The sequence below is a fragment of the Rhinatrema bivittatum genome, chromosome 19 (assembly GCF_901001135.1).
Source record: "Rhinatrema bivittatum chromosome 19, aRhiBiv1.1, whole genome shotgun sequence".
Classification (NCBI taxonomy): Eukaryota; Metazoa; Chordata; class Amphibia; order Gymnophiona; family Rhinatrematidae; genus Rhinatrema; species Rhinatrema bivittatum.
In genome coordinates, this window is record NC_042633.1 from 23486064 (window position 1) to 23507548 (window position 21485).

Consider the following 21485-nt stretch of genomic DNA (forward strand, 5'->3'; position numbering starts at 1 on the left):
GCAGGTTCTGTCAACCCTTCTGCTGAGTCAGAGAAAATACTGAGGGATCGCAGGTGGCACACCAGGTTAAGAGGGGGGTCTTTTCTGACTCCCTCTGCTGGAAGGGTCTGGACTGATCCTGGTACATACAGGGAAGGTATACTTGAGGGAGGTAGTATGCATGTAAAACATTTCTGAGACCTCCTCTAAAGTACTGTTAATGTTGGCAGCTGTTCCTCTTGAAGGGAAGGAAAAAAAAAAATCAAGGCAGTTTGGAGAAAGGCTACCACACTGGAGCAAAATGTGTACAACCAACCCTATGAGCTGAGACTTCATAAGGACCTCAATGTGTATATCCTAGACCCAGCAAGGCTCCAATACCTTATAGATGCACTTTTCACTGGCAAGTTCTAAGTCAACGAAAGCACAGGATTTCCACACAGGGTGGAGGCTGCATGGAACATCCCTCACGACATTGTCAATGGTGGGAATGGGGAGCATTAATTACAACCAAAGAAAACAAGAAAGCAACTGGTTGAAACTCCTTGTAAATATTAAAAAAATAAAACCCAACTGAAGGTGAACTGAAGCCTTACTGCTCCAGGCCTCCAAAAGACAGTCTTTCAGCAGCAAGCTATAGGCAGGGCAGTAGCTTTATCCCCTTTACTGGCACAGCATGCCTCTGATCCCCCCCACATACTGAATTCACAAATCTAATATTTGAGATCAACAAGACACCACTTTGAGGGGAATCAATGACAGCTGGTTTATCTCCCCATTATGCTTAGTCTCACAGTAATCATGTAGTAATTGCCTGAGCTAACTGTAGTAATGGTGAGAGTCTGCCTCACCCCACACCAAGAATAAATAAAAGGGATTTGTAGAGAGCACACATACATCTGGTTGAAGGCCCAGATGAAGACATGCACCTTGCATGCAATCTGTAACCAATCCCACCCCCCCTAAGCAAGAGACTGCAGACCACAGGCATTTTTGGTTGAGTTTATTTTGGAAGCTGCTTTTTTATAACTCAGACAAGGATGCCATACTGCTTCAGCACATCTGTGTATTTGGAAATTTTTCTTTCCACATTCTTTTCGGCCTGTTTCCTCAGTTTCTGAAAAGAATTTATTGGAAGAGAGAGGAGGAGAAGAAGAAGAAAAAAAAACAAACACATCAGCATTCCAGTTCAGAAGTCTCTACACTCATTACCAATTCATTATCGCATACAATACAAAGCTGCAGTTATCCACAACTTGCTCTACAGTCCCCCTGGCTTGAACCTACCTTAAAAAGGTACACACGCCATCAGGTGTTTTATATTCCTCTGCTCAACATTTACTCCCTCCCTCTTCCAGAATAGTACGCCTGTGTAACTCGAGTGTGCTCTCTCCCCATCTACAGCCCATTTTGCCTATTGTTTTTTTTATACACGTTGTGGATGTTTTGATTGTACCCCACAACAAACTTCTTTGGAAGGGTGAGTAATAAATATTTACTATTTAAATAAGTTTACAATTGCAGGGTCCAGCCACCCACCCTTCCTATATGCCTAGGTCCATGGGTAGCTATCAATCAGCCTAGAGAGGCCATGCTGGGTCAGACCAAGGTCCAAAGCAGCCAACAGTGAGGTCACAACTTCCTAGTCGATACCAAAAATTAGATCCATTTTTGGGTACTCATTCCCAGGAATATCAATGGTTTTCTCTAGGCTACCTAGCTAATATTTTATGGACTTTTCCCTCAAAAAACCTCTTCAAATCCTGAAGATGCTCCTTGTGACCTTTGACGCCTCACTTCAGCCTCCATTGCCTCAGATACAAGCTTGGGAGGTTATTTACTAAACATTTTTCCCATAGACAAAATAGAACAACCACCTTTAATAAGAAGGCCCCCTTAGACATGGAAATACCCACAGTACCTAAATGTAACTCATCTTGAGCTCCCAATACAGCATGAGCCAAATCCTCTTTTAAACCACGCTACACCAGTCACCTCAACCATCAAGGGAATGCACGTCCAAGAAGCTGGAGGGCGATAACTATTCCCCAAGTCTGCCTTGCTCCCTCCAAACACCCCTGCTTGTGTTCACTGCTTAGCAGGTAAGCCTGTGGCATGATGCATTGCAAGCCTCCAGCAGCAAGGGCTCCCTACCAGCATTTTCTTCTTCTTCTCATAGTGGAGCTTGGCCTTCTCTTTGCGCTTTTCTTCCAGGGTAGCTGTCACTGCCTGGTACTTCCAGCCAACTTCATGGGCAAGCCGGCCGAGGAAAGCAAACTGGAAGAGAAGGGAGGGGGAAATACAGAACCAGTGACGTGCAGCAGGGCAGGAGACAAGCACAAGGAAAAGGAGTGCGCTATAGTGCTAACCAATGGACTAGAGAAACAGTCCCAACCTCCATACAGCTGCAGCTTGGCGAGCATTCGCAGCAGGGGCATTACACACTACATTAGTTTAGGCACATCTCGTGCACAGCCCAGAAAGAGATACAAGGGGCACCAAACTCAGCAGTCAGATCCATAAGAGCGTGTCATCAGAGACTCAGGTTCGGGATAGACTCATCACAGTTTGGAAGACACTGCCGCACAGGAGGGGCGTGGGGGGGGGGGGGGGTGGACATGCAGGAAGCACTAGAAGCGCTAGTTCCTACCTTACGTGTGGGTTTCAGTCGCACAATCTTCAGGGCAGCTGGTACTACCATGCGTTTCCTCTGTTCAAAGGATAAAACAGATAGCACACCATACTTAGATATGGAATCTGTCTGTGGCTGTTTCCACCCTAACTAATCAATGCCTCAGATAAACATGATTTTCTCATTCAGAAAAATCAAACAATGTAGGTAAAGACATCACCGACAGGAATTTAAAGAACAGCCTGAATGCGTACTCAGAGGACACTACCTTATCGTAGGGAGGAGGAATTCCATCAAAAACCTTCAGCCTCTCCAAGGCAGCCTGTCCACGCTTGGTCTTGTGCGGCAGCATGCCTGTCAGGGTAAGAAGTTGCCTTATGAGTTTGAGGAATACAAAACGGAAGAATAAGGGGGCCTCTCAGCTAGTGCTACATATTCCGAAGGCAACTGGTGCAAAAGGGAAGCACCGCACAAGGCAAGAAGTGCCGCAGTGTGTATGGGAGTAGTTAGGAGCGCAACCAAACTCAGCAGTCAGATCCATAAGAGCGTGTCATCAGAAACTCAGGTTCGGGATAGACTCATCACAGTTTGGAAGCCGCCTGGGCTTAGTCACCCAGACTCGCCACGATTACACATGAACTGCAGGGGATTCTGGAAGAGACAACTGCATGCAGTTTCCCGAGACAGGACAAAGCAAAGGGATGTGTCGCCCCACTCTGCCAGTCTTCAGTTATCTCAGAGCTTGGCAGCTCCCCCCTGTAAGTCTATTTCAGAACTCCACAGCCCCTGGAGGTGCTGCTCTCATGCTAACATGGGCCCATCTTCCACAGCAAAAGACAGACAGCGTACCTCTGACAGTCCTCCAGAAAATGCGGCTGGGGGCTCTGAAATGGTAAGGCCCACGGGAAGGGTTGGTGTTCATCCTCTTACGCAGGAAAGCGAGGTACTTCACTGAAAAGGAAGAGAGCTTCATCAAATGCCACTTTTCTCTTACTTGACTCGGGTCGCTCTTTACACACCACACTGCAGGAAATTAATTCCGACCGCAAAGCCAAACAAGCAGATTTCTTGAAAGGGACTGCTAACAGAGGAATTAAATATTTAGGAATATAAGGGGAGTAAGATGGGGGCTGCCTGCCTGAAATGTAGCCCTTCATAACCAGCCTGTTTCTAATCGTTTCCATTGCATTGGCAGACATCCAGCATTACACAGATAAGCAGAAGAGAAGGTCGCTGCTCTATGGCGCTCACAATTCACTTGAAAAACATAGCTGACCTCAGAAACCATTTCCTTTTATAGAAAACCTGGTAAAAGGGAGTTTGGTTTAAGATTCAAGAGCAGCCTCAGTAAAGGTGGGATTTGAATATGGGCAGGGAGTGTGTCTACAAAGCACCAAGTCAGGAAGACTGTGTCAAGCACACAGCCTGGCCAGGGGGGACATCAAATCAGGAGCAGGAGATGGCGAAATGCACAGATAAGGAGAGTTTGCTAGATGAATGGAGGCTCTCTTAACGGGAGATAAGAGGTAATGAGGAGCTGCAGAGTGAAGGCACTTATAAACGTACAGGCCCATACTTCTCCTGGGCAGCAACTCACTTACATTTGTTCCGGTAGAAGTTGCCAGAGATGTTGATGCCTTCACACCTGACAACCACCACTTTACGACCTGGCAAGAACAGACCGGGTTACAGTAAGAAAGGGCTCTGTTACTACGCAGATTTCTAAGCATGCTGTCACTGCTTCTAAAGCAAAGAACGTAATTTCCCCCAATGCCAGCTCCCCAAAATGAACCCCAACCTGCATTAAATGCACGGTGCTGCTGCCACAGGTTTACAAAATCTGGTACGTACAGTGTCTTGGCCTCACAAAGGGACCGATGCAATAAATCTACGAAGAAAAAGGAAAATTGGTTTTTACCTGCTAGTTTTCATTCCTGTACCACCACAGATCAGTCCAGGCTCCTGGGTTTTGTCTCCCCTCCAGCAGATGGAGACAAGATGTTTTTGACTGACTCTGCCCTATACCTCGAGGTGCCACCTACAGTCCCATCAGTATTGCATAATAAATAAAAACTGCACAAACTTAATTTTACCCCCTCATGAGCAAAGGGAGGAGAAACCCTGCCAACACTCAAACCCCAAGTGGGAGTAGAACCGGTTGTAACCTTCAGAACCAATCTGCAGAGAAAAACAATAAGTACTGAACGAGTGGACTGTTACCCCAACTCTGAAATGGGCCGGACTCTGGACTGATCCATGGTACTACAGGAGCGAAAATTAGCAGGTAAGAACCAATTTTCCTTTCCCTGTAAGTACCCGGATCAGTCCAGACTCCTGGGATGTACCAAAGCTTCCTTAAGTGGGATGGGACCTTGAGTGTCCCACTCTGAACACACCTTCTCCAAACCCCCCAGAGCCTGGGGCCTGGACATCCAACCACTAATGCCTGGCAAAGGTGTGCAAAGACTTCCAATTAGCCGCCCTACAAGTCTCCTGCGGTGAAACTTGCTGACACTCAGTCCACGAAGCCGCCTGCGACCAGACGGCCTTGAACCATGTACGCAGATCCAATAGCCTCTTTCAACCAGCGCTCGATAGTGGTCCTAGACCCCTTATGCCCCCTTCTGGGGCCACTCCACAGCACAAAAAGATGGTCAGACAGGCGGAAGCTATGGGTAACTTCCAAGTAACGTAACAGAACCCACCACAAGTCCAACTTAAGCAGGCCCTTAGACTGGGGATCGGAGCAGACCAAGTCTGGAAAGGGAGTTCCACCGACTGATTCAAATGAAAGGAGGATACCACCTTTGGGAGAAAGGAGGGATCAGTCCTCAAAGAGAATCCCATATCTGTAATCCTTAAGAAGGGCTCCCTACAGGACAAAGCCTGAAGCTCCGACACTCGCAGTGCTGAAGAAATAGCCACGAGAAAAAACACTTAAAGATCTTTTAATGTTGCCCTCTTCAAAGGCTCAAAAGGCACCACACACAGAGCTTTGAGAACCAAGTTCAGGCTCCACAAAGGATAAAGATTCCAGACTGGAGGGCGCAAATGCTTTGCCCCCCCGGAGAAAAAAAAACGCACCATGTCCGGATGTGCAGCCAAGGCCACACCTTGTACCTTACCACGGAAACAACCGAGAGCCGCTACCTGGACCCTCAGAGAGCTACAAGATAAACCTTTAGCCAAGCCGGCTTGTAAGAAGGCCAAAATATCTCCCACCAAGGCTCGAGTAGGCTCCACCTTGTGCTCCAAGACTCAGATTCCCCACAACCTGACATAGGCCAGGGAGGTAGAAGTTTTCCTAGACTGCAGCCACCGCATCCGAATAACCTCTCTTTAGCCGTTGCCTCTCAAAAGCCATGCTGCTAGACAAAAGCAATCTGCTCCTTCCAAACTAAACGGGCCCCTGATGTAAGAGATCTGCAAACCTCGGCCATTCCGGCGCTACCAGGATCACCTCTTCCGGATGAGCTTCTATAAGCCGCAGCACTTTGCAGACCAAAGGCCAAGGCGGAAACACGTACAGCAGGACATTCCTTGGCCAGGAGAGAACTAGGGCATCCACTCCCTCTGCTCCTGCCGCAGACCGAAGAACCACAGGGCTTTGTTATTTCGAAACGTCGCCATCAAGTCCACACTTGGCCTGGCCCATCTGTTGCATATGAGATTGAAGGAGTTGTTTGAGAGCTCCCACTCCCCGGGATTGAGCTGGTGAAGACTGAGGAAGTTTGCTCGCACGTTGTCTACACCAGCAATGTGAGGCTGCAATCCTGACTAGGTGCCGCTCCACCCAGCTGATCAACTCCTGGGCCTTGATCACCACCGGCCGACTATTGGTGTCCCCCCCCCTTGGCGATTGATATAGGCTACTGCTGTCGCATTGTCGGACACGATCCTGACCGATTTCCCCCACAGCACAGGAAGAAGTGCCTGCATTGCCAATCGAACAGCTCTGGTCTCCAAACGATTGATGGACAAAGATTCCTTCACTGACCATTGGCCCTGCATTGCTCTTCCCTGACAAACCACTCCCCAGCCGGAGAGACTGGCATGGGTGGTGACCTCTGCCCAAGAGGGAATCTCCAAGTCCATACCCCAGCGTAAGTTGTCTGAGAGGAGCCACCAATCGAGGCTGGAGCGCGCAGATTCTGTAAGAGGAGGCGGAAGTTGAAATTGTTCAGACACCGGATTCAAACGGGAAAGCAACCACTGACTGAAAAGGTCTCATATGAGCAAACGCCCATGAGACTAGCTCCAAAGTGGAAGCCATTGAGCCGAGGACCTGCAAGTAACCCCAGACCCTGGGAAGACACTTGGCCAACAAGGCACAAACTTGCCTCTGCAGCTTGATGATCCGCTCCTCTGAGAAAAACCTTGCCTGAACGTGTGTCAAATTGGGCCACCAAGAACTCAGAGGTCTGGGAAGGAACCAGATGGCTTTTGGCCAGATTGACTATCCAACCTAGCAACTTCAAGAGCTGAAAAACCCGCTGCACCGCAGAGTGAGAGGGACTGACTTCACTCGAATCAGCCAGTCGTCCAGGTAAGGATGAACCAAGCGTCCCTCCTTCCGGAGCTCTGCTGCCACGACAACCATTACCTTTATGAAGATCCTGGGCGCTGTGGCGAGCCCGAAGGGCAGTGCGCAAAACTGAAAGTGATCCCCCAGGATTGCAAACCACGGGTACTTCTGGTGGGCGGGGTGGATCCCGATGTGCAAGTATGCCTCGGTCAGATCCAGCAAAGTTAGGAATTCCCCTTTGTGTACTGACGCAATTACAGACTGCAGGGTTCCCATTCGAAACAGAGGGACACAGAGAGACCCGATGACCACCTTCAAATCAAGGATGGGCCGGAACTTGCCTTCCTTCTTGGGCACTACAATGTAAATGGAATAGCGGCCTTTCCCTCGCTCCTCCAGAGGAACTGACAATAGCTCAGAGCTCGTGAAGGCACCACACAAAGTGTCTCTCACACTGCTAGACGCTTCATCTCGTACGAGAAAGGTAAACAAGAAAGCGCTCCCGAAGGGGCCGAGCAAAATCTAAAGTGTAGCCGTGTCTTATGATATTGAGGACCCACTGGTCCGAAGTTAATTTGGTCCACTCCTCGTAAAACCTAGTCAACCTGCCCCCTACTATTGGAACAGAGGAGTGACCTGGCCTCGCCTCAATGGGAGGACTTAATTCCGCCCGTACTTTGAGAGGCACAGTTTCTGCCAAGGCGCCAGCCCTGAAAGGACTGGTTCCAGGACCATTGCTTGCCTGAGTTCTGCCTAGAAGCCAGAAACCTACGATTCCCACGGAAACGTGAGCGAGGGGGGGGGGGGGGGAGGAGCCCCTCACCTTGGACTTATCCTCCGGCAGCTTATGGACTTTGTTCTTTCCAAGGGATTGAATCATGTCTTCTAAGTCCTTTTTAAAGAGCAGCTTGCCCTTGAACAGCAAAGAACCCAGTTGAACCTTAGAGGAAACATCCGCTGACCAGTTCCTCAGCCAGAAGAGTCTGTGGGTAGAAGCAGCCAAAACCATAGACCTGGCCAAAGTTCACAGCAGATCGTAGAGCATGTCTGCACTGTAAGACACCGTAGCCTCCAGCCACCCGGCCTGTATAGTTTCCTCCTGCAAGAGACGTGCCCATCTGCAATCGCTGCACCCAACGAAGACTTGCTCTCAGAGTGAAACTGCTACACATGGCAGCATGCACACCAAGCGCTGATACTTAAAAGTATCTTCTTAAGCTGCACCTCCAGCTTCTGATCGTGGAGATCCTTTAGGACCGTAGCACCCATCACCAGGATAGTGGTCTTCTTGGTGACTTCCACATCCACTTTGGGAACCCTGAGGAGGTCCAGTGCTTCTTCTGGCAGAGGGTACAGCTTATCCATCACCCTACTGACTTCAAACCTAAATCTGGAGTGTCCCACTCCCGAAAAAGGTGAGTGACAGATGAAAGGGGAAGGACCAGGTTGGACCACGGAGACCCACCATGACTGGATCAACAGCTCCCATCTTAAGAGTCCTCCTGAGTGGCCTCAATGCCCAATTCCTCCAGAACTGCAGAAATAAGCAGACCACCTTAGGATCATCCCCTTCAACCATCGGAGACCGCGCAGACTGTGGTCCTGGTCGCCCAGACCAGGGTCTGCTCCCTGCGGTGGTTTACCCCTCAGGTCATCCAGCTCCGAAGCCTCAGAGGATGAGGAGTCCTCCACAGGTAGTGACTGTGTGGTCCTCAGGGGGCACTTAGCCTTCGCGACCCCCTCGCCCTCCAGAAGCCTGGGTCTCTTGGGGGCCGGGACCCCCACTTTGGCAGGCCTCTGAATTGACTTAGAGAGAACTTCCACCAGAATGCCTCCTGGCTTTGAAAGCCTTGTGAAGCAGCAAAACAAATCTGGAGGAAAACGAGGAGTCCGAATCCCCCCCGGGGCCCTCCTCGGCTGAAATCACCAAATCCTCCAGCAATCCACCCTCCCATGCACCTTGCTGCGGGAATAAGAGAGGAGGGGAAATCCCCTCCCCTTCCCATGGTTCGTGAGGCAGCCTGAAAGGCAGACAAGATGGCCTCTCTGTTGCTGCGCTGAATGGGAACTGATCTGGAGAACGCTGCCGCATCTGACAGCCTCCCAGCGTGTTCGCGAATTGCCACCCCTGGAGGCTTCCGAGGTGCCCTCCCCACCGTGAAGGCACCCGGAGCAAAGACCATCTCGCAAAAGTCGCACGCGCATCTCCACACGCGTGGCATCAGAAGCCAGCCGAACTACCCCGAGGGAACAGCAAAGCTACAAAAACAGTGACGGCAGTAGAACAGAGAATCAGCCCCAGCTGAGCAAAGCTTTATTTTATTTTTCTTTATTTCCCCCCCCCCCCCCCCCAAACCTGGCTCCAAAAGTGATACCGGGTCCTGTTCCCTTCAGAATGAGTGAACCGGGCTCCCCAGTATCACACCGATCATTGTCAGCAGGGCAAGCAAGCAGGGTCCCCGACCCTCAGCTCCACACAGCCTCAAATACCAGGAGGATGGTCCCACCAGGACCTGCCAACCCCCTGGGAGGATCAGGAAAATTCCTATTATCTTCTGTCTTCTTTATTATTTTTTTTTTTAAATCTATTCCTTTTTTTTTTTAAACTATCTTTCAGACTGTAGGATTTTGCACCTCCACCCTCTGCTGGAGTCAGAAATACTGACGGACTGTAGGTGGCACATCGAGGTATAGGGCAGTGTCAGTCTGCCTCCATTTGCTGGAGGGGAGGCAAAACCCAGGAGTCTGGACTGATCCGGGTACATATAAGGAACAGGCGCTCAGTGTTCAGCGCTCACTTTCCTAATGCACGACCGGGGCAGGCATTAATTTATGATGGTAAAAACGTGCACGTCGGGTGCGCATTTTTTTTTGGAATCAGGGACTCAACATGGAATCAGTGCTCATCACCATGCATCTGCATGTGATGAGCGCTAATAGCTTCACGCGGGGAGTGGGATGTTTTGGACAGGCTAATCCCCTTATAGAAGGGGTTGTGGACACACGTCCAAAACCCGCGTCCAACCACAGGTTAAACGGTGCACTCGGCTGAGCGCACTATATTGCATCGGCTCCAAAGTTGGCAGAAGAGTTGGGACCAAAACTAAGACTTCTCTTCCCCACCATACTTCACCATCACAACCCCCTTCCCCCCTTTACAATCCCAGAGTAATGACATTTATTTATTTAAAATGCTTCTATTCCACAGCTTCTAAATACAAAGGTTTGTCCAGAACCATCAATCTCCTGTCCCGCAGTAATCTATCACAAGCACACTCCTAAGTGGTCTCAGATGGTAGTGCATGTACGTAGTCTCATGGTCAGAAGACTCGAAAAGAAAACGTCAGCATCATCACAGACCTAACTCACCAAAACCATGTGGGGCAGGACAGAAGATAGACTCGACACTTACCAAGTAGGACTTGCTTGGCCACGATGGCTGAGAGACGACCAAGAAGATGGCCCCGGCCATCAATAACAAGAACCTGGGTGAGAAAGCAAGAAGTATGTATGAGTCTAACGTGGTGGAATGTCTTCATTTGCTCCCACCCCATTACCAGGAACAAAAGCCAATTTTAGCAGTGCACACACATACCAACCAGATGATTTCCTAGTAGGATCTACTCTGTTTACAGGCTCATCTATTTTTTTTTTTCCAATCGCTTACTCATAGCAACAGTGGAACAGAAAGGACAATTGGTTCTTACCTACTACATTTCATGCCTGTAATACCACAAATCAGTCCAGACCAGTGGGTTTTGCATCCCTACCAGCCGTTGGAGGCAGAGGACAAAGCTTTGAGGCACTGCTACATATCCAAGAGTACCACCTGCAGTCCCTCAGTTTTGACCTGTACCCAAGCCAAAGAGTAGCCACCATTCCCCCTTTCAGGGCACACAAGAAACATAGGGTTGGGAACCCTCTGAGCTGAAGCTGCTCATAATTCCAGAACCTCATTTACACAATTTGGGGAAAAAAAAAAGTTATGTACAGATTGAAATCTCTGATATAAGGTGAATATCACTACCAGGAAATTCAGTCTTTCAGCAGCAAAGGGATGAGTCCCTAGGCTGATCTACACACAAGTCTGCTTTCTCTATAGTTGCTCCAATTTTCTGGAATACACTTCCCTTTGCGCTTCGGCTAGAATACTTCTTAAAATTCAGAATGTATTTAAAAAAATGATTTACTGAAAATTAGCCTTCCCTTAATGCATTACGACTTCCTGTGATTGTTTGCTGCAATAGAACAAGTTTTTGATTTAATGTTTGTATTTTATTTGTATTGTATGTTTTTACTTTGTGAATGGAACACTCGTAAATCACTTAGACCAATTTGCATTAAGTGATTAATAAATTTTAATAAATGAAATGATCTGTGGTATTACAGGAACAAAAATTAGTAAGAACAGATTTTCCTTTCCTGTTCATACCCAGATCATTCCAGACAAGTGGGATGTACCCAAGCACCCCTACACTGGGCGAGAACCTGAAAGACCCGCTCGTAGAACACTTTCACCAAAAGTTGCATCTTCCTGCACCCGAATGCCCAGTCGGTAATGCTTAATGAAATTATGGAATGAGGACCAAACCGTGGCCCTACATCTCTTGTGAAGACACCAGCTGACACTCTGCCCAAGAGGCTGCCTGCTCTCTTGTAAAACATGCCCTCAAGCCTGTCGGAATTTCGTGACCCTTCAAATATGAGCCGAGCAAATTGTCTCCTTCAGCCATCGAGACAATGTAGCTTTAGAAACTGTCACCTTTCTTCGCTCCACTGAACACCACAAACAAGTGATCAGAACCCGAAAGCCGATAATGACCTTCAGATAATGCAACAAGAGCGACGCGCATCCAGAAAATGAAGATCTCTATCCTGTGGAGACTCCCTAGACCAGAAGTTCTACTGTGATTCACATGGAAGGAAGGAACTACCTTTGGCAAGAAAGAGGGGATCGTACGCAATGTCACCTTGTCATTAGCAATTTGCAAAAAAAAAAAAGGATCCCTATAAGAGTCTGAAGAACATAAGAACATGCCATACTGGGTCAGACCAAGGGTCCATCAAGCCCAGCATCCTGTTTCCAACAGTGGCCAATCCAGGCCATAAGAACCTGGCAAGTACCCAAAAACTAAGTCTATTCCATGTTACCGTTGCTAGTAATAGCAGTGGCTATTTTCTAAGTCAACTTAATAGCAGGTAATGGACTTCTCCTCCAAGTAGTCCAAAGTCCACCTGGCTGAACATATGGCCACCAGAAAACTGTCTTCAAAGTCAGATCCTTCAAAGACATTCATCTTAAGGGCTCAAATGGTGCCCCACAGAGCACCCACAAAACTAAGTTGAGGTTCCAATCTAGGCATACTTTCTGAACCAGAGGTCACAAATGCTTAACCCCCTTCAAGAATTGAACCACATCTGGATGAGAGGCCAAAGACCTCCCCTGCAACTTGCCCCTAAGACAACCCAAGGCTGGAACCTGGACGCACAACAAACTATAGGCTAGGCCCTTAGACAACCCCTGCTGTAGAAAGGACAACTTGAGGCACCCTTCTATTGCAAGAGACACCAGATCCGCAAACCACAGCAGACCAGGCCACTCTGGCACCACCAGCACCACCTTCCCTAGATGCGATTATGCGCTGCAAAACGTGACCTATGAGTGGCCAATGAGGAAACATACAGAAGAACCCCCGGCCATAAGCACACTAGAGCATCCAGCCCTTCCAAGCTGATCTCCTTTCTGAGAGTGAAAAATCCTGCCACCTTTGCACTGGCATGCATTGCCATGAGATCCAACTGGGAAACACCCCACCTGGCACAAATGCAATCCTAGGCTTCCGGGGACAACTCCCATTTCCCTGGATCTAATTGTTGCCTGCTGAGGAAATCCACCTGCATGCTGTCCATCCCCGCAACATGAGATACTATTCCCTCGAGATGAGATGCTGAGTCTCCAGAGCCACCATGTGACTCTTCATCCCTCCTTGGTGATTGATGTACACCACAGTCGTCGCATTGTATGAGAACATTTGAATCATCCGACCTTTGATCCAGGGCAGAAACACCTCCAGGGCCCTGCGGACGACCCTTGCCTTCAGACGAATGATAGACCAGGATGCTTCCGCTATTAACCAAAAACTTTGGGCAGACAGTCCCAGGCACACTGCCCCTCCAACCCTTGATGTTGGAGTCTGTGGTCACCACCACCCAGTGTAGGGGTCTCCAGATCCACTCCCTTTTCCAGATTGTGCCGAGAGAGCCACCATGAAAGACTGGACTTAGATTTTGTTAGAAGAGGTAAAGGCAGATGATACTCCTCAGATTCCATCTGGACAAGTGCACCTTTTGCAAAGGTTGCATGTGAACAAAAGCCCATGGAACCAAATCCAACATCAAGGCCATGGAGTCCAGAACCTGCAAATAATCCCAGACCTTTGGTACTGACAGGTGCAACAGACGTGTCACCTGCGCCTGCAACTTCAACGATCTGTCTGCTGTCAGAAGCACTCTGCCTTTCTGGGTATCAAAGCGTGCTCCCAGATACTTCAACGACTGAGTCGGAACCAGGTGACTGCTACATTTTTCACCCAACCCAGCGAATTCAAGGTGTCCATCACACACTGGACAGACCAACCACACTCTGCCTCCGTCTTTGCCCGAATAAGCCAATCGTCCAGATATGGATGGACTAAAATCCCCTCATCTCAAGGCTGCTGCCATCACCACCATCACCTTCGTGAAGGTTTGGAGCACCATAGCCAACCCAAAGGAGAGAGCTCGAAACTGGAAGTGCTGCCCCAGCACCATGAACCGCACAAACCTCTGATGGTCCTTTTGAATGGGAACATGGAAGTAAGCTTCGGTTAGGTCCAATGACGCCAGGAACTCTCCTCTGCAGACTATCACTATGTGCAACATCTCCATGCGAAACCATGGAACCCACAACTGTATGTTTACCTTTTGTAAGTCCAGAATGGGACAGAAGGTGCCCTCCTCTTTTGGAACCACGAAATAGAACATCCATCCTTACTTGACCAGCAGTACTGGAACTATCGTCCCCAAGCTTAGTAACCTCTGTAGAGTCTCCCTTACTGCTTTCTGTTTGTCTCAAGACTAGCAGTGGGATTCTAGAAAGGCCTCCTTGACCAGGCACAAAAATTCTAAGGCGTAGCTGTCTCTTACTATCTCCAGAACCTACTGGTGCGAGGTAATCTTGATCTACTCCTCGTAAAAGCGGGACAATCTGCCCCCTACCGCTTCCACTGAGGAGTGGGAAACCCTGGCTTCATTGCGTGGACTTTCCTCCTCTGGTCCTCTGACCAGTGCCATCCCTGGAGTATCTGTGGGTACTCTGAAAGGAATGCTGTCGTCCCAAAGACTATTTCAGCCCCAAAACTTAGGAACCCTTGCCTGAACGAAACCTCCGTGAATCCCAAAAATGGGACTGGAATGGAAAAACCTTATTGCTCTTATCCTCAGGCAACTATTTCCTTTGGATTCCCCCAAAGACTTCATCAACTGATCCAAATCCTTCCCAAACAGAAGCTTCCCTTTAAAAGGAAGATTATACAGTTGGGACTTGGACCACATGTCCACTGACCAATTGCCCAACCACAAAAGTCTGCGTGATATCACCACCGAGACCATACTCCTAGTATTATTTAGGACAGTTGTGGGTGGATCCTTGGGCCAGCGGCAGATGACCACGCCCCAGGGGAAGATCCTGAGAGGGATGACCATTCAGGCTCAGAGTTAGGAGACAGACACACTAGTTCTTTTACTAGATAGTATACTGAACCACCAGAGGTGGCAGTAGTGAGCTGGAATGCCTGGCTGGGCTGTAGTCCCTCAGATAATGGAACAGCGATCCCTGGAGGCTGAGCTGTAGAGAAACTGAAATATAGTGAGAAGGCAGGATATGCAGAGTTCATGGACAGAACCTGATGGTAACACTCACACAATGTCTCATAGAAGCCCAGGAACTGGAATGAAGTAGGCCCTCTAGGAGCGAGTACCTGGTTCCAGGGAAAGCTCTGAGTACGATGGTAACTCACAGATGTAGTAGGCAGCGATGACTTCCACGTAGAAGTGAATTCCGAAGAAGTCCGGGAACGAGGCCCCCAAGGAGCGGGTACCCCTGGTTAGTCCGAGGAGGCAGAGTAGCGTAGATAACAAGGATATAGATAAGGATTCATTCTAACTCAAGTTGTTAGCAATTCAAAGACCTTTAAATATCTGAAGCAGATGACGTCATCTCAGGGGGACGCCCCTGAGGTTCGCGCCACTTCTGGTACTTGAGGCGGGGCCGCATGCACGCCCCTAGGCATCAGGTCAACACGGCGGATGCAGTGTCGGGCCGGTCTGGGGACGCCGGACGAGAACTGCTGAAAGATGCCGCAGCAGCCAGCCTTCTATCAACCCCGGAGGGAGTCGCCAATGCGGTAAGGTGGGCGGAGTGGAGACAGGCAGCGGTCGCAACACCTAGTGGAAGTACACACCAAATCATACAGTGCACCTGCCACACAAGCCACTCCAGCCGTGCTGACTGCAAAGGGCCAAGAACCTCGGTTGAAGCCTGCTCTTGTGCTTTTTGAACCCACCACAAGCAGGCGCGCTGCATTAATCTGCCACAAACCGCAGCACCGAGGCTTAAGGCAGAAACCTCAAACATGCACTTTAAATCTCCAACTCGTGGTCCTGTACAACCTTCAAAGCGGCTGAGCCCACAACTAGAATCGTAGTTTTCTTGGTCACCGCAGAAACCACATCCACCTTAGGAACCCTTAAACGATTCAGGGTCTCCTCCCAAGGATAAAGCTTCGCCACTGCCCTGACTTTCAAGCCCACTTCCAGGAAGTCCCATTCCCAGCTTAACCTCTAGCTTTTCCTCATAAGAGAGCTGGCTCCATCCGCTTTATCATTCTGGTCACCCCTCTCTCCCCCTGGGGTCGCCACCAGTTCCTGGGCTAGCCAGACCCAGGCGTCTTAGCAGATCTCCAGAACCTCCTGCAGAAACTATCCTTGGCCTCTTGTAAGGGGCACCTGGCTGCTCTCCTGTTCCCTTCCTTGCCAGGAAGGCTCTACGCAGCAGCAGGACAAATTCCGGAGAAAACTCCTCCGGATCGTCAGCCCCACGGAGCGAGCAGACTATCTTCAAGTCCCCTTCCCCATCCTGATCTTCCTCAGAACCCTGAACCACAGGGGAGAGGGGAATCTCCAGGCTCCCTAAAGGCTGGAGCCCCCTGGATGCAATCCTCCACAGGCACAGCTGAAGCAATAGATCCCCCAGGACCGCACTGCCCCCGGAGGTTCCCTCTTCACCAGACGCGCAGCCAGTATAGAGGGAGCGGGAATTGAGCCTTGCCGACCAGAGCCCGCATGCCCTCATGCATGGTTTAGGCACCATCCTCCATGCGGTCACAAAGGCAACCCGAGCGCACCAAGCACCAAAGCAGGCTGCACACATGGCTGACTCGCTGAGCAGTGCATGGCAGACCTGCCTCATGCAGTCCTTTCTCCCATCAGGGAAAACAGAGTGCTCCTCTCCTTCCTGTTGATCCCGGCAGTTCCCGCTGACAAAATGCCCTGGTCGCCCCCCCCCCCCTTTTTTTTTATTTAAAAGAAACAAAAAGATGACCTCCCCGAACAGAGGACAATGGCTCGCAAGAGGCAACCTTGGGGGCAGAAGGGGAACCAGTCCCCTGGCTATCAAAGCTTCCAGAAGCAGCTTGCTACAGCAGTCAGAGGTTTCCAAACACCCCCCCCCCCCGGCTCAACCCAAGGGATGGTCCACAAAGATACCTAGCACCTTAGGGAGCCCAAGTCCAAATTTTTCTCTTTTTTGTCATGCAGGTGGCACTCTGTTATGTAGCAGTGCCTCAAAGTTTTGTTCTCTGCCTCCATCTGTTGGTAGGGATGCAAAACCCACTTGTCTGGACTGATCTGGGTATGAACAAGAAAAATCAAGATGCATTCCTTCCACCTGTTGTACCCACAGCTGACATTCACTTACAAATGAAAACTGCAACAGCTTTATCTGCCAGTCACCATGCATCACCCACATGTGCCAAAAAATACAAAGAACTTTAAATCAGTAAGTGAAGAGAGGACTGAAAGACTAGAGGAGTTTAAGTTTCACAGGAGCAACTTGTCACTCAGGGTCACTACAAGAACTGATAAGTGTAGTGCTGGAGTGGGCCCTCAGGTGGCAGTGCATAAAGAGCTGTGAAACAAAGATGTCCAAAATTCTTGTCACGGCACATGGCAAACTTGCTACAGCCTGCAGAGAGCCAGAAATGGGAAACCATGTTAAACCACGCACACAGCAAGTCTGCAGCTGCCACTGGGATTCAGCTCCTGAAATTGAGACATCAAAAGCTTGGTACCTTTATACTGAGTGAGAGGGACCACCTGGAAAGGCCTTGGGCCCCTAGATGCTATATACTAGAGGGGAAACCCCTGGGAAGGCCTCAGGTCCCTGGTTCCTTTAAACAGGAAAGACATCTCCCCGGGAAGGCCCAGGATCCTGGCCCCTTTAAACTGGGGGAGGGGAACCCCCTGCGAAGGGCGCAGATCCCTGGCCCCTTTAAACGGGGGGAGGGGAACCCCCTGCCAAGGGCTCAGGACTCTGGTCCCTTTAAACTGGGGGAGGAGAACCCCCTGCGAAGGGCTCAGGACCCTGGCCTCTTTAAACTGGGGGAAGGGAACCCCCTGGGAAGGGCTCAGGACCCTGGTCCCTTTAAACTGGGGGAAGGGAACCCCCTGGGAAGGGCTCAGGACCCTGGCTCTTTTAAAGTTGGGAAGGGGGACTCCTTGGGAAGGGCTTGGGGCCTTAGCCTCTTTAAACTGGAGGAGGGGAACCCCTTGGGAAGGACTCAGGTCCCTGGATCCTTTGGGGAAGGGGACCCCCTGAGAAGGACTCAGGGCCCTGGCTCTTTGAAACTGAGTAAGGAGGATGTACTGGAAAGGCTTCAAGCCACTGGATGCTTTATGTGGAGGGAGGGGGACCCCTTGGGAAGGCCTCAGGACCCTGGATGCTTTATACTGAGGGAGGGGGACCCCTTGGGAAGGCCTCAGGCTCCTGGATGCTTTATACCGAAGAAAAGGGCTTGAACCCCTTGACTCTTTATGGGGGAGGAGGAAGATCCCCTGGAAGGGCTTCGGGACTCTGGACGCTTTATACTGGGGGAGGGGGATCCCCTGGGAGGGCCTCGGGTCCTTGGACACTTTATATTTGGGTTTTTCCTGCGAATAATTGGGACCTTTGGGGTCTTTATACAGGGTGAGAAAGATATCCTGGTTGGGTCTGGGAACACTGGGTGCTTTATACTGGGGAAGGGGGACACCCTGGGAGGGCCTCAGGCTCCTGGACGCTTTGTACTGGGAAAAGGGGACCCCCTGGGTAGGCCTCAAGCCCCTCGACGCTTTATGCTGAGGGAGGGGGACCCCCAAGGAAAAACTCAGCCGCGGGATGGTTTACGGAGGAAGAGGAAATCTTCGGGTATAAGGCGCCCCGGCCTGCTGAGACGGAGCAGCCACATGATGCGAGGTGGTGGTGGTGGGGGGAGCGCTTGGGGCCTATCCCCGCGCGCGCTCCTTCGCTAGCCGTTAACGGTCGCGGCACGCGCTTTACCTTCAGGTCCGCCATCTTCGCCTGGCCGCCGCAAAAAGAGGCCTGGCGTTGCGTCACGGGGTCCACTTAAGAGGCCGGGCAGGGGCGGAAGGACGACAGCCGGATGTGGCGTCAGCACGAGGGCCGGCGAAACTTCCGCGGAGAAAGAAACCGGAACTGTGCTCTGGGCACGCTCGTAATCCCAGCGGAAGTGATTTCTGGGATTTGTAGTCCCATTGTGTTTCGAGAGGCGAGGGAGCAAGTTATTTATCCGGCTAAATCTTTCATACTTAGCCGGATAAATCCCGGATGGCTATAAAAAATAAAATCAATATAACTCGGCCAAGTTAGCCGGATAGTGGCTGCATTTTATATTCAGCTTTTTATGATTGTGCAGAAAAAAGTTAAAATTCTTAATTCTCATTGCATTCTTGGGCATTCCGATGAGCGTAACCCCCAGGTTACGAGCTGCCGGTCCACCATACCACATTTTTGTGTGTCATCCGGAAGCAGTCCTAGGCCCCCACTTCCTTCCTTTCAAACTCATCCGTGAGTCAAAGTTTTACAAAAAGAAAAAGAAATACATCAGTCCAATTTTTTATTGACTCCAGTTTTACCCAGCGCGGTGTTGGGTGAAAAGGACAAACTCTGCCTTTCAGAAAGATCTCATACATCAGAGGCCGTTGCATGTTTCGTGGGTGCAACCCCCTTACGAGGAATGTGAAATAAAAAGAGGGCCTAACGCTGAAATTTTGGAGCCTCTGTGGCTTCCAAAAATAAAATACCCTAACAAGTGGTGTAATGCACCTGGGGCAGAGGCAAGGGCTGAATTCCCTCAAAATGGCTTGGAAACATTAACAAAAGGCCCTCTTTCCCCTCTGAGAACTTCTGACTGCACCCCAACAGCCAGAAGCTTTCTATCTTCAGTCTTCTTGGTGGGAGACTCATGAACCTCGAACCCACAAGCCCAGGATTCACGCTTTGGAGCATACAGAAAAGAAAATTTGCTTACCATAAATTGTGTTTTCCATAGATAGACATGTCATATAGGGTGACGTCATCTGGCAACACCAAATGGATGGAGCTCTTCTAGCAGAGCTTTTCACTCTACTAAGCATGTGTGGGAATTCCCACCCAAATGTTGCCTTGAGAGCCTCCTCAGTCCATATCAGAGCTAATCCTAGCTAGGCAGGACTCTCCTGTTGGAAACAGGATGCTGGGCTTGATGGACCCTTGGTCTGACCCAGCATGGCAATTTCTTATGTTCTTATGTTCTTAACATGGCTAATTCATGCTATCTACAGAAAACAACATTTATGCAGGCCAATGCTCCCTTAACGCGTGCCGATCCACCTCTCCTGGGCCTCCAATTTAATATTTAAACCGGGTGCCGTGGTAAAATGAAAGCGCTAGGGAAAATTGTGCATGCCTAGCGTCTCCTTGGCAGTGGGCGCTAGAGAGAGGCCAGTTAGGAAAACGGATGCTGAATTTTAGAGCGTCCGTTTTCTTAACCTGTGCACAGCCAAAGGCTAGGAAAAAGGATGCTCGTTAATTGAGCGTCCCTTTTCCTAACCTGACCGCCAGCTCCTTTTTTTTTTTACATTTTTTTTTGGGGGGGGGGGGGCATTTTTAATTTTTTAGTTCCTCCGACTTAATATCACCACAATATTAAGTCGGAGCATAAAATACTGCTTTTCTTTACACTATTTAGGCTCCTCCAAAATTAACGACTGCTTGGGGCGGGCATTAATTTTGGCGAGTAAAAATGAGCGTGTCGGGCACACATGTTTTTTGCATTGGGGGAATAAATAATAGCCTCATCAACGTACATTTACATGTGATGAGCGCTGTTTGCCTACAGGTGCGATTGGACGCGCTAACCCCCGTTTTGCTTTGGGGGGTTATGGACGCGTGTCCAAAATGCACACCCAATCGCGCGTTGAGCTGTGCGCTGCGACCAGCGCACAGTATTGCATCAGCCTTATGGTAAGCAAATTTGCTCTTTTCTGGCAATAAGCAGGTTGAATTAGCCATGACATGTCGAGAATCCCAAGCTGACGGTTACAGCGGAGCGTTTACAGCGTAAGCAACCCAGATTCCACCATGGAGAGTAGACTATTGTAAGAACAGGTTACACAGAACTGCTTGTCTGACTTTATGTGTCAATCCTCGAAAGATTGTTCAGACCAGCGATTCTCAACCAGTGTGTCGCAACACACGTGTGTCGCCAAGCACACGCAGGTGTACCACTACACTTCCTGAACCCCTGCCTGCCCAGCTACTCCCCCAGCCCCAGCGAGATGCAAACTCTTCCTCCGCCTGGGCTTGACATGCTGATAGCCTGGGCGGAACAAGGCAGGAGAGCTGGAAGAAGCACTCAGCGTTACTAGCAGCATGGTCTCTTCTCCCCCCCACAGCCCGGAAGAGGAAGTGGTGTGCAGCGGCCACGCGCACGGGAAGAAGAGACCATGCTAAAGTACACGTGCATGCAGCATCGGCCCAAAGGAGAAGAACAGCGTGGCCTGGAGCAACATCAGCTCCCACAGCCAATGGGACTCCTTTTTCGAGGCCGCAAGGGTTGTAAGAAGAGGAGGCTGCTGCTGCCGCTGGTTGCCCTTTGGTGGGGGGAGAGAGAGCACGAGCGAGCAAGCATGTGTGTTTGAAACCCTATGTGTGTGTGTGTGAGACAGAGAGACAGCATGGTAGTGTAAGTGATTGAGAGCCTATATGTGTAA

At 49.9% G+C, this 21485-nt stretch overlaps 1 protein-coding gene and 4 non-coding genes across 6 annotated transcripts; all 5 read right to left on the reverse strand.

The window, feature by feature from the left end:
• Nucleotides 1-967: 967 nt before the first annotated feature.
• Nucleotides 968-18920, reverse strand: RPL13A (ribosomal protein L13a). Of its 2 annotated transcripts, XM_029585088.1 has the most exons (9): nucleotides 18772-18920; nucleotides 10549-10621; nucleotides 4463-4499; nucleotides 4213-4278; nucleotides 3461-3562; nucleotides 2880-2965; nucleotides 2630-2689; nucleotides 2134-2256; nucleotides 968-1096 (listed from the first exon to the last, which is right to left on the reverse strand). In XM_029585088.1, exons 2-9 carry the CDS (start codon nucleotides 10606-10608, stop codon nucleotides 1010-1012), a joined length of 621 nt encoding a protein of 206 aa, XP_029440948.1. In that variant the 5' UTR covers nucleotides 10609-10621; nucleotides 18772-18920; the 3' UTR covers nucleotides 968-1009. The 2 variants fall into 2 exon arrangements, with proteins under 2 accessions (XP_029440948.1, XP_029440949.1); XM_029585089.1 differs by lacking the exon at nucleotides 4463-4499.
• LOC115081251 lies at nucleotides 2481-2549 on the reverse strand. Its single transcript, XR_003853759.1, has one exon. It is a non-coding gene; the product is annotated as a small nucleolar RNA SNORD50 (small nucleolar RNA).
• On the reverse strand, nucleotides 2767-2839 carry LOC115081254. Its single transcript, XR_003853763.1, has one exon. It is a non-coding gene; the product is annotated as a small nucleolar RNA SNORD34 (small nucleolar RNA).
• Nucleotides 3133-3201, reverse strand: LOC115081250. Its single transcript, XR_003853758.1, has one exon. It is a non-coding gene; the product is annotated as a small nucleolar RNA SNORD50 (small nucleolar RNA).
• On the reverse strand, nucleotides 10419-10499 carry LOC115081246. The gene has a single exon (XR_003853755.1). It is a non-coding gene; the product is annotated as a small nucleolar RNA Z195/SNORD33/SNORD32 family (small nucleolar RNA).
• Nucleotides 18921-21485: the final 2565 nt, after the last annotated feature.